Raw genomic sequence first — 12,288 nt, 5'->3', positions numbered from 1 at the left:
GACTCATTTTGGTAATGAGTCACTAAAGATTAGTGTTGTATGGGTTCTGGGCCTCTTTTGGGATGAAAACTGTTTACTGTTACCATTTATTTTGCTTCTGGAATTCCGCCCTGTTTACTCTGAATGTGCATGTTCGGCACTTCTGTTCTGACCAGAAAACCTGGATGCATGACAAGCTTAAGGTCGAATGTCTGTTTGTTATCATAAAGCCAGGCAGTAAAGAGATGTTACAGTAAACTATCTCAGATCTCATTTTGTGAGGAATCCAATGCCCTCCTGAAAGAAACTGCAGTGGTCTCCAAACCCCACAATAATGTTCAAATTTGTTGATCTTGTTAAGGAAATTCTCGTTCTCCTCTCTGCCCACAGGGAGGTCACAGTTTAGTGTCAGCAATTTAACAGCAGCCACAGAGCTTGTAGGGAATTCCGTTTCTTTCTCAAGGACACACAAGTCGGTTGGACACTGCTTGTCCTTTCCTGCCATCTGATGCTGTCTCATAACAGAAGACCACTGTTTGGTGAAGCCAAGTCAATGTGGAGTTATTTGACTGTATATTATATAACTTTACTAAACCCAGTTTTATAAGCATACTTATTTAAACCCAAACCGCAGCCTTGTTCTCAGCGTAACAGGGTAGTTTTGTTGGGGAGGGGAGTAAACCTAAAACGAAGAAAACCTACATTAGAAGTTTATTTTGATGCATTTAACAAGTGGAAACTGTATGTTTCCTGTGACCAGAGAAGTTTATTTTGAAAATACATGCATCTAATGAGCGGAAAATGACCCAACGTCCTGCAAAATGGCAACTTGATCCAGAAAGTCGTACAAAACTGTCCCACATGTTGTACATTCAAAATTGTGTACGTCCAAAATCGTCATAGTTTGAAGCGTAGGGCCACTGTGAGGACCCTGGTAGAGTCAGAACATCACAAAAATCAATAACATTCATCCTCATGGCAATATGTGCGATATTTCTGTGTGAAACATCTATAGAGCACCTCTTGGTGACAAACAGTGTATCATCTCAGGAGGCTGCTGGAAAGGCTAAATATCACTTCCAAATGAGAAAAATTGGCACAGAATGTAATGAGCGTGTTGCCTTGATTGTATCATATTTATAAGATAATCCGCGCTGGCTAAGCAACAGAGCCATTGTATCCCTCAAGCTTTCTTTTCTTATCCTCAATCCCCTCAACACTTTCTTTTCTCAGACTCCTTATGTTTTGATTTTTGCACAGCTCCGCATTAAGGGAGAATTTTGGTGGCCACCGTCCAAGTGTTTTTTATTATCTCTTAATAATCCAGGCCCCCACGGTACACAAGTTCAAGCATCTGATGTGTTCAACAGCTGAGCACACAGGCAAAGGGAATACAAACTCTGGATTGTGTGTGTTTTTGTTTGGGTGTATTATAGTTTATACATTCACATAGATTCCTGAAGAGAGCCGCAGCAGGGAACAACTACAAGTTAGAGGTGGGAAAAGTGCCCCATGGAGCTCAATCCTCGGGTGCTCCCTGTCCTTATAAACAATGTAAACTTATGCAACGCATTAAAAGCTCAGCATACCCCAAGCCTTTAAAGATGTCCCTAAATCCCATATTGTGACTTTCAGTAACAAGGCTGAACTCGTGTTTATGTTTGGAATATATATCAGGCAGTGCAGCATGCCTTATAAGGATGGATAAAAAAGGCCAGCTCAAAGGAGGCAGATGTCTGAATCTTCTTTTTTTTTTCTCTTCAGGTTTTTTTCTGCATTGCGGCTCGTTTTCATCTGCTATTGATTTAAATCCATCCCCCCGGGGCCCAGCAAGCCCCGTTTCGTCACCCGCTCTGGGAGAAAATGGTTAGATTTTTGCTGAAAATAGCACTTCTCCGTGCTCAAATTCCACAGATGAACTCACTCAGTGGCGTGCACCTTAAAATAGATACCTCTCTGTGGAAATTAAATCTACGAGTGTCCAAGACCCCAGGAAGGACGCCTGAAAGATTTGGTTTCAGAGACATTGAGCCCTTTTGATGTGTTCTGCGCCGTGTTTATGAGACAGTACGACAGATGGAAATCCAAACCGGTGGCCAGAGAAATAGGCTTGGATTAAATGCAGCAGGAATATTGTGGCAGAACTCTCACAGGAGTATGAATTGGTTCAGTCAAGTCATCTACAATAAGTCACCATGTGTCTAAAGTTGAAAAAGGAGCCTTAATAGTGCTCACATGTTCCTGTTTCCCCCTTTACCAGCTCACTGAGGCACAAAAAGGAGTTCCTAATTCTGTTAGGTAGAAGGTTCTCCGTGTTCAGGTCTGTCATGTGAATGGAAAATATAATGAGTTGCTTCTGTCCTGGCCATCAAGGTTATTTCTCCTTCACTTCTTTTTACTGTGATTCCTGAAGGAAAAGCTAACTCATATTGTGACTCACAGTTTTTTTCCTTTTTTCCCCTCATCCCCAGGTTCTCCGTCTCTGAGTGGAACGGGGACAGTAACTGTCCTCGTGGAAGACATGAACGATAACGTCCCAGTGTTTACCTCCTCCACCTTCCACACCACCATCATGGAGAACACCCCTACAGGCGCGGACGTACTATTGGTCAACAGCTCCGATGCAGATGTGGGCGTCAATGGTGTTATAAGGTACCCTTGGGAATTTGCACTAATCTGGTTTTTAGGGTATGCTTTTTTGTGACACAGGTATTTTTTCACATTATTCTCCTGAAAACATTTGACCCACTTAAGACACGCTTCATTCAAATAATAATACTTCTTAAAATATTAATAAACTTGATTTGTAAGCATCTTCCATACAATAAATGTGCCATGAAGTGCTTTACAATAAATGAAGATATAGAATGAACGGTCCAATTTTTTTTTTCTCGTTATTCTGATCATTCAAGTTGCAAAAGTACTGTCCGCAAGGGACTACTTTAAAAAAGCAGAGCCTCATAATGAAATAGTTACCAACAACAATATTTACACAAATGATAATCTCCTGAAATAACCAATAATACAATCTTAAAATCTTAAAAAGTCTAAATGTCAGATTTGATGTAATTTCCAAAACAGACAAAAGTTTTTTTACTGAAATTGCATTTAAATCTAAAGAAATGACTACAGAGTTTGATTCATTTTTTCCATGGACTTCTGAAGCAGTAAAAAAAGAGGAATTGCACTGAAGGTTTATTTAAAAATGTACTTTATTAGACAGACTAATGCAGAAATAAAATATGTTGTGTGCATGAGACTAATGAGACCCTTTTTTTTAACAATCCAGAGGAGATCTATGTAGTCACTACTGTGAGTAATCAGGTCAATTTTACTTTGCTTTGATTCCCTGGTGTGAAAATATCCCTTCAGGGCCCTTCAGGACTGGGTTTTGGCTTTCCTCACGCCTTCAATGAAATATTTTACCTCATCGCCAGCTTTGTGAAATTCCAGACCGCTGTTGCAATTGTTGATAGGAATTTAGGAGCCAAGTGTAGAGTTTTAGTCAACAACCGAAGTCATTGTTTGGGCCGCGATTCTCAAGCTGGACGACAGCCTTTTTTCACACTCACAGCCCCCTCCATGTGGGAGCTTATAAGAGCTTCTGGCCGGTCTCTCTCAAGCCGGACACTGACTCAAGTCCGACCCCTCCTCCCTCCTCCCTCCTCAGTAACCCCACTGGGTGCACATTGGGGGGTATCACAGTGCACTCCAGTTTCCCAAAACATCATAATGAGGATGTTAATTGTCTATGACAGTATGAGTTGTGCCCATCAGTGGTTCAAGGGAGTCCGAGACCCTTAATGGAGAGCTGGTTACCTTCACTTATTAGTTTGGATTCAAACAGCCCATTAAATGCAAGTCCCAGACCTGGACTTGTCTCTGGACTGTGTTCAAATCTGTGGACAGTTTATGTTGTTGATTATGTCCAAATAAGCTTTCCATCCTGTCTGCTTTCTCACATGTTGCTCTGTAATTTGTCGTCCCATCTCTGGAGGGTGATGCTTTTCCAAGGAGCCTTTTCAAAATATGCACTGGTGTGTACATGTATGTGTCAGTTTACATTTACGTCTGGGTCCTGCTGGTGAAACACGATATTAGTTTGGAGGCCAAAGACGGTCCGACCGTCCGTGCTGAAGAGTTGCATGTTATGTGGTGTTATGCATGCATGTGCTTTATGTTTTTTAATGCATCGTATGTGATGTATTTTTATAGCGATTGAATTTGAGTTTGAACCCCAGTCTGAAGCACAGTGGCTCTCTGTGAGCAGTGGAGCAGAACGCATTGGCTGCAACTGATAGAATATGAAGCTGGATGCTTCAGTCAGTTAACTAACTGATCTGATGTCAAGCCAGTACAATGTGGTGGTCATTATTGAGCATACTTTTCTATTCAGTGTGCTTTAGTGAAGCTTGAGACAGTGCCCTCTATAGACCATAGTGTGACAGTGCTCAACAAGGGCCTTCAAGTCACTGGCAGCAAACAATGTGTAGAAACTGTTTAAGGGAAATGGCTTATGTAACACCTGGCGGTCACGCATTTACATTTACATTAGGAACACCTGTAATAACACAATTACCTCACTGTAACATAAGATGTGCTCATGATGCAGAAATAAAAGTAGCCACTGAAACGAAGCAATTATGAGAAATGAGGGAATGAAAAAGTGATTACTTGTAATTTCATACTTTTTAGTGTCCTCAAAATGTAATAACTTGAAATATTTGAAACACCAAAAACATAAATGCAGGTTCAGCACCCACAAAAAAATCCCCTTTACTCTAATTTTTTCTATTTTCTTTTTCTATAGTTCTGGGCTTCTGGTTGAGCTTGTTGTAGAAGGTTTTCAATAATACCAATTTAACTTTCTATTGGCAAAGACAGGGAATATTGACTGGCAGTAGTCCTGATTTTAGTGTAGCGTAAAAGCAATGGAAAGGGAAAAACTATATCTAAGCACATATTTTTGTAGTTGTAGGATATTCATTATAAATAACTCACAACAGCGTAATTCATTATCTTGTCGAACCTCATCAAATTCACAAATCTTTCACTGAAACCTGTCATACTCTATCTTTCTTACAGCTACAGACTGACCGGAGGGCATGGCCAGTTTTCCATCAACCCGGCTACAGGACAGATTATCACCAGCTCTCTGCTGGATCGGGAAGACAGGGCCAATTACCAGCTGCTGGTTGTGGCAACAGATGGAGGGCAGCCTCAGGGCTTGTCCAGCTCTTCTACCGTGTCGGTGACAGTGGCCGACATCAACGATAACCCTCCTCACTTCCACCACCATCCTTACGTCACCCATATACCAGCCTCCACTGCAGCAGGTCAGTACATGCCTTTAAAGGCAACCCCTTCTCACTCTTACTGTGCTTTCAGTCCAAGATAAGTTAATTGGTCAGTGAATTGCATAATAAAGGAGATTTTAAAAAAAGGCATCCAAAAAATATTGTTAATTTTAGTCTCAAAAGAAGAAGAGCACATTACATATTGAATTAACTCTAAAGATGTGTCAGCATCTTTACATTTTTTTTATAAATATTACAAAAACTCAAATTTTATGTCTTTAGGGTCCCTGGTCTTTGCTGTTACCGTCACGGATGAGGACTCAGGTTCCAATGCCCAGCTGCACTACTCCCTGATAGGGCGCAACTCTGAGAGGTTCAAGATCGACCCCATCAGAGGTTCCATCACTGCCAACGAGAAGCTAACTGGAAGCTCAGAAGTCACCCTTACCGTTCGAGTAAAAGACGGCGGCGCTAACCCCAAAACGGACACGACCACCGTCACCGTCCGCTTTGTCACTGGAGGAAACTTTCCTGTCATCAAACTGAAGGAGCATGCATTCACGTTCCCTGAGAGCCAGCCAACCAACCACGTTGTTACAACGGTCACCGGGTCTTCTATGAGGGGTGGACCCTTGTCATATTACATCGCCAGCGGCAACCTGGATAACGCCTTTCATATTGACCAGCTAACCGGAGAGTTGTCTATCAGACATCCGTTAGATTATGAACACATTCAGAAGTACGTTCTCTGGATTGAGGCCAGAGATCAGGGTTTTCCACCTTATTCCACTTATGAGAAAGTGGAACTAACAGTCCTGGACGTGAATGACAATCACCCAGTGTTTGACAAGGATCCCTTCCATGCAGAGATACTGGAGAACCTTTCACCTCAGCGGGTGCTGATGGTCTCTGCTGTCGATCTGGACAGCGGACCTAATGGACAGCTTGAATATGCCATCATTGATGGCAACAAGGAGAACAGTTACAACATTAATAGAGCAACTGGTGAAATACGAACCACCAGGCCACTGGACAGGGAGAAGATGGCTCAGTACACTTTGAAAGTCAAAGCCACAGACCGGGGGTTGCCACCCAAAAACACAGTGGTCAAAGTGCTAATCAACGTACTGGATGTGAATGACAATGCTCCTCGGTTTTCCAAGATCTTTAGTGCTACAGTGGCTGAAAATGGTCCAGTGGGTTACACGGTCACCAGAGTCACCACCACAGACGAGGACGCTGGTTCCAATGCCATTAGCCGATATTCAATTACAGATACCAGCCTTCCATTCAACATTAATCCAAACACAGGAGACATAACAATAAGTAGGCCTCTCAATAGAGAAGACACAGATCACTATATTGTCAAAGTGTCTGCCCATGACTCTGGCTGGACAGTGAGCACAGATGTCACCATATTTATAACAGATATTAACGATAACGCCCCCAGATTTAGCCGTCCCTCTTACTATCTGGACTACCCTGAGCTCACTGAGGTGGGCTCACTGGTCACACAGGTGTCTGCCACAGATCCTGACGAAGGTTTCAACGGCAAAATCTTCTATTTTATCCGGTCCCAGTCAGAGTTTTTCCGAATCAACGCCAGCTCTGGACAGATATTTGTGAAGCAACAGTTGAAATATCAGAACTCGACAGGTGCCAGTAGCATTAATATAAACCGTCACAGCTTCATTGTCACAGCCTCAGACCGGGCAGTCAAGCCTCTGATGAGCGAGACGACAGTTATTGTAAATATTGTAGACAGCAATGACAATCCCCCTGAGTTTGATGCACCAAGCTACTTTACTCCCGTCACTAAAAGTGTCAAGGTTGGCACCAGACTGATTAGGGTTGTAGCTCATGACAAAAAAGACTTTGGCCTTAACTCTGAGGTTGAGTACTTAATAACAGGAGGAAACAGCTCAAGTAAATTCAAGCTAGATAAAACAAGTGGATGGATTACTGTTGCCTCCTCCCTTACATCTGATATGAATAGATTTTTCCTCATGGAAATCTCAGCGAGTGACAGAGGAAATCCTCCTTTGTCGTCGCGAACATCGGTGCGAATTGCAGTCACGGAGGAAAACCACCACACGCCTGAGTTCTCACAAAGCCAAATCTCAGCTACTGTACCTGAAAGCCTTGTTGTGGGAACGGCAATAAGGACCCTGTTTGCCCGAGACAAAGACAAGGAAATGAATGGCCTTATCAAATACAATATTACTTCAGGCAACGACAAGGGTCTGTTTTCACTGAATAGTAAAACTGGAGTGATATCCCTAGCTCACCCTCTGGACTTTGAAGAGAAGCAACAGCATGATCTTAGAGTTTCAGCCACTGATGGTGGTTGGATTGCAAAAACAAGCTATGTCTCCGTCATAGTACACGTGAATGATGTGAATGACAATCCCCCTGTGTTCGATCCGGACGAGTACTTCCCCATTGTGCAGGAGAATGTTCCCAGTGGCACCACAGTGGTCAAAATGAACGCAACGGACCGCGATTCGGGAGCTAATGCAGTCATGGCTTATGTGATACAGTCATCAGACAGTGACCTCTTTGTTATTGACCCGAACACGGGCACCATCACCACCCAGGGCTTCTTGGATTACGAGGCTAAGCAGGTCTACCATTTAACAGTGAAGGCCTTCAATGTCCCAGACGAGGAGCGCTGCAGCTTCGCCAATGTCAACATTCAGCTAAAGGGAGCCAATGAATACGTACCCCGCTTTGTCTCCAAACAGTACTACTTTGAAATCTCTGAAGCTGCTCCAAAAGGCACAGTGGTCGGGGAAGTGTTCGCCAGTGATCGAGACCAAGGAGATGATGGAGTGGTTTACTACCTCATTTTTGGGAAGAGTAGAAAGAAGGGCTTTGGTATCAACAAGAAAACCGGCCAGATTTATGTCACAGGTACTCTAGACCGTGAGAAAGAGGAAAAGATTTCACTCAAGGTGTTGGCAAAGAACACCGGAAGCATCCGTGGAGCAGATATTGACGAGGTGTTTGTCAACATCACAATTCTTGATGCCAACGATCCTCCTGTTTTTACCCAAGAACTGTATGATGTGCAGGTTAGTGAAGGTCTCTCACCTGGTGGTCTCGTTACCTTTGTGAGTGCTGAGGACTCAGATTCAGTCCCAAGCTGGAGCAGATTTTCATACTCCATTGCTCCTGAGTTTGATAAAAATGTGTTCACTATCAACCCAAAAACTGGCCAAGTGTCTGTGGCTGCAGAGCTAGACAGAGAAACAACTCCTGTGTATAATCTAACAGTTCTGGCTGTGGATACTGGCATACCTCCTGCAACCGGAAGCACCACCCTGATTGTGAACCTGGAAGATATCAATGATAACGGTCCCACTTTGACAACCGCCTATGCTGAGGTAATGGAGAATCAGAGAGCTGGTATTGCAGTCGCGACACTAGCGGCGTCTGATGCAGATCTGCCACCAAACCAAGGCCCTTTCTTATACAGCCTTCTCAACTCTGGCTCTGCCAACAGCTACTTCAGCCTTAGTCCAGCTGGAGTTTTAACCACCAGTCGGGAGATCGACCGGGAACAGATTAGTGACTTCTACCTCTCTGTTGTGATCAAGGACTCTGGTGTGCCTCAGATGTCCTCCACAGGAACAATTCACATCAAAATAAACGATCAGAATGACAACCCTTCAGAGCCGAGGTCCATGGAAATCTTTGTCCACTACTATGGGAACATGTTTCCTGGAGGTTCTCTGGGAGATGTCAAGCCCCAAGACCCTGACATTCAGGATAGGTTCCACTGCTCCCTTATTCCCCCATCCTCCGGCCTGTTTAATATCCCAACTGGAACATGCAACCTTAACTCTAAAGCCCGCTCAACAGATGGAACCTTTGAACTAACCATCCATAGCAGTGATGGGGTCCACGGTTCAGTCAGCAATACAGCCCGTGTCCTCTTCATGGGTTTCACGAACGCCACAGTGGACAACAGCATACTAATTCGACTCCACTCTCAAGGGGTCAAAAGTTTCCTTACCAACCACTACCTCAGCTTCCTACGCATTGCCAACTCTCAGCTAGCAGGACTAGGCACCGGGGTGCTGCTTTATGGAGCATTTGAACTCAACAATCAGACTTTCCTAATGGCAGCTGTGAAACGAGGCCATGGACAATATGTCAACCCCAGTGGTGTGGCCACATTCTTCCAGAGTATCAAAGACATTTTATATAGACAGAGTGGGGTGCAAATAGATGCGGTGGACCATGATCCATGCACACGCAACCCGTGCCAGAATGGAGGCAGCTGCAAAAGGCGTCTCAGTGTCGGGCCTGATATGAAGACGGAAGAAAGTGTCCCAGTGATCCTTGTTTCCAACCACCCCCTGCAGCCCTACGCCTGCAGCTGCAGGCCAGGATATACAGGAGCTCTGTGTGAGACAGACATCAACGAGTGCCAGCCATCGCCCTGCCACAATGGTGGCACCTGCCACAATCTGGTGGGGGGTTTCTCCTGCACCTGTCCTGAAGGTTTCACCGGGATGGCCTGCGAGAGGGATGTCAACGAATGCCTTTCCAATCCCTGCAAGAACGGGGCCCTGTGCCAGAACTTCCCCGGTGGCTTCAACTGCCTCTGCAAATCTGGCTTTGCAGGTACTATACGCGCAGGAGTCACATTTTATGTCTGACCACACAGTCATTCATGTTAGGCTTGGAAAAAAAACATGTGGGGACACACACAAGCACAAACTCACACAATGATATACTCATGCATACAGCTTTGGGTCCAAGGAAAATATTTGCTTCTGAATGTTTCCAAGAGGTGTTGTAGCCATAGCATGCAAGCATGGCTGCCTGGTTTGTTTTTCAGATTACTAGTGGGGGGTATCAGCTGTGATGCATATCAGCCCGCCATGTTTACTTTAATAAAAAGGATGATACGAAGCTGACCCCAGTCAGGACTTGAGTGTAGACTCCATACACATTTCCCCAGTATCGCATTTCAACGTGCTCCTTCATGTGCATGCAGCGCTGACCACACACAGATACATTTCTGATCCAACTGTACACAGAAGGATTTCTTAATCAAGGAGTTCTCATTTGGCTCCGTTTTGAGTTGTATGACAAATGAACAGCTTTATAACAGATACAATCAGGCCTTTTAATTTGGAAATGTAATGAATACACTGCATTGTTACCCTTGATAAAAGGGGAGTGGATTTTAAGTGGAACTACTTAGAAGTCAGTCACTACTTACAGTCATTTGAATGCTGCATGTTGTCCAGCCGCTGACTGCAGCATCTGAAAGACATTTTCAAAGCGGGCCGTGGCAGGCGATTTGCCTCAAGTCAAGTCATTACTGTCCCTTTTTATTATGACGATAGAAAATGACCACAAACCTTTTAGGTTTCATCAAGATAAATTACCCTCATGAAGAAATGCACCTATTGACTTACAGTAGTTTGCATACCCCCACTATGAACTCTCAACTTCCTGTTTTCCCCGCCTGTTTCGTGGCAGCAGAATCAATCTCCATTAAGAAACTTGTCTGAGGATTTACAGCCGAAAATGTATTTGCAGAAGTTCATTTTCAGTCTTTTTGTATTGTGACATGCTTGTATCATTTATTGTCTTCCCCACTCCAGTATTTTTATTATCAGTGTCACATTCCTCATCATGATGTTAACATGTACATTGCAACTGTTTCTGCACTGCAAAAAAAAAGAAAAAAAGAAAAGAAAACAGTCTTATCCAAACGTTATTTGATCTTGCAGCAAATTCTGATCTGATTATTCTTAGTGAGAAGAATCAGCCAATTGAGTGAGATCATTTCTTCTTTTTTTTCCCCTATGAAAGTTTCAAGATGTTTTGGATCAAATGATGTCATCTTGGACAAGCGATTTCTATTCCACAATAGCATCACTTGTGTCAAGAACATTTTTAGAATAAGTGAAACTCAAACACTAAATACTAAAACAGATGAAATTACATCTTCCTGTTGTAAATTTGATGGTCCCATCAACCAAAATCAGATTTTAACATGCTAAAACTTCAAATGATTTGCGAGCCCAGATATCTTTTTTTCTTTGCAGTGCATTTCTCAGCTGTGGGGTGATGAAAGGCCTGCATGACTTGGCCTATGGGGGAAGTGAACTGTGTTCCCCTTGGGGTTTTCCTGTGTTGTCTGCCACCCCATCCATTTTAATTTGTGTTGTTCTGTGAACCCAGGCAAAACGTGTGATTCCATCATCAATCACTGTGAGTGTAACCCTTGTTTTAATGGCGGGTCCTGTCAGAATCGGGTGGATGGATATTACTGTCATTGTCCATTTGGTAAGTAATAGTAGGAAACTTTCAAGGGTGTGAGCGGGGCCTGGTGAATTGCAAAGCAAGATGTTCCAGACGTTAATCTCCCTAAAGAGAAGAAAGTTATGCTATTATTAATCCATGATTTTAAATGTGGACACTGTCATTTCATTTTGTGTCTCCATTTGTCAAGTTGCAAGATTATGACCTGATAGATCGGCTTTGTTATGACTTATACAGAACTTGAGGATAAAGTCTTTCTTTTATCTGTATATATTTTTATCACAGTAGAACCGTGAATCATTCATTGGCTTCCTCTCTTATTACTCTTTCGGTCTGTTTTTGTCCTCAGGGGTTTTCGGCAAACACTGTGAACTTAACAGCTATGGCTTTGAGGAACTCTCCTACATGGAGTTTCCGTCTCTGGATCCCAACAATAACTACATCTATATAAAATTTGCTACCCTGAAGAGCAACGCGCTGCTTATGTACAACCACGACAACCAGACCGGAGACAAGGCGGAGTTCCTGGCTCTGGAGGTCTTCGAGGGACGGATGCGTTTCTCCTTCAACTTGGGAAGTGGAACTTATAAACTGATGACCATGATAAAAGTTTCAGATGGGCAGTTCCACACAGTCATCGCCAGGAGAGCCGGGATGGTAAGAACGTCTAATTTTATGGTAGAAATTTGCATTTTTCTTCATGCATTCTTGAAAGACTTTTCAT

The 12,288-nt window shown here is 43.4% G+C and overlaps 1 protein-coding gene across 2 annotated transcripts in view; it reads left to right on the top strand.

Annotated features, from left to right (window-relative positions):
* Positions 1 to 12,288, top strand: part of fat4 (FAT atypical cadherin 4) — a 99,629-nt gene that overhangs the window by 72,170 nt on the left and 15,171 nt on the right. Inside the window, exons 7-11 of one of the 2 annotated variants that reach the window (XM_084010362.1) lie at positions 2,451 to 2,631; positions 5,065 to 5,315; positions 5,559 to 9,908; positions 11,484 to 11,588; positions 11,914 to 12,221. In XM_084010362.1, the coding sequence (XP_083866488.1) occupies positions 2,451 to 2,631; positions 5,065 to 5,315; positions 5,559 to 9,908; positions 11,484 to 11,588; positions 11,914 to 12,221 (5,195 nt within the window). The remainder of the gene's footprint in view (positions 1 to 2,450; positions 2,632 to 5,064; positions 5,316 to 5,558; positions 9,909 to 11,483; positions 11,589 to 11,913; positions 12,222 to 12,288) is intronic. The other variant, XM_084010363.1, reaches the window with a different exon arrangement.

Source organism: Eutrigla gurnardus (genome assembly GCF_963514095.1).
Source record: "Eutrigla gurnardus genome assembly, chromosome: 5".
Taxonomy (NCBI): Eukaryota; Metazoa; Chordata; class Actinopteri; order Perciformes; family Triglidae; genus Eutrigla; species Eutrigla gurnardus.
This window is presented reverse-complemented; position numbering and strand designations above follow the sequence as displayed.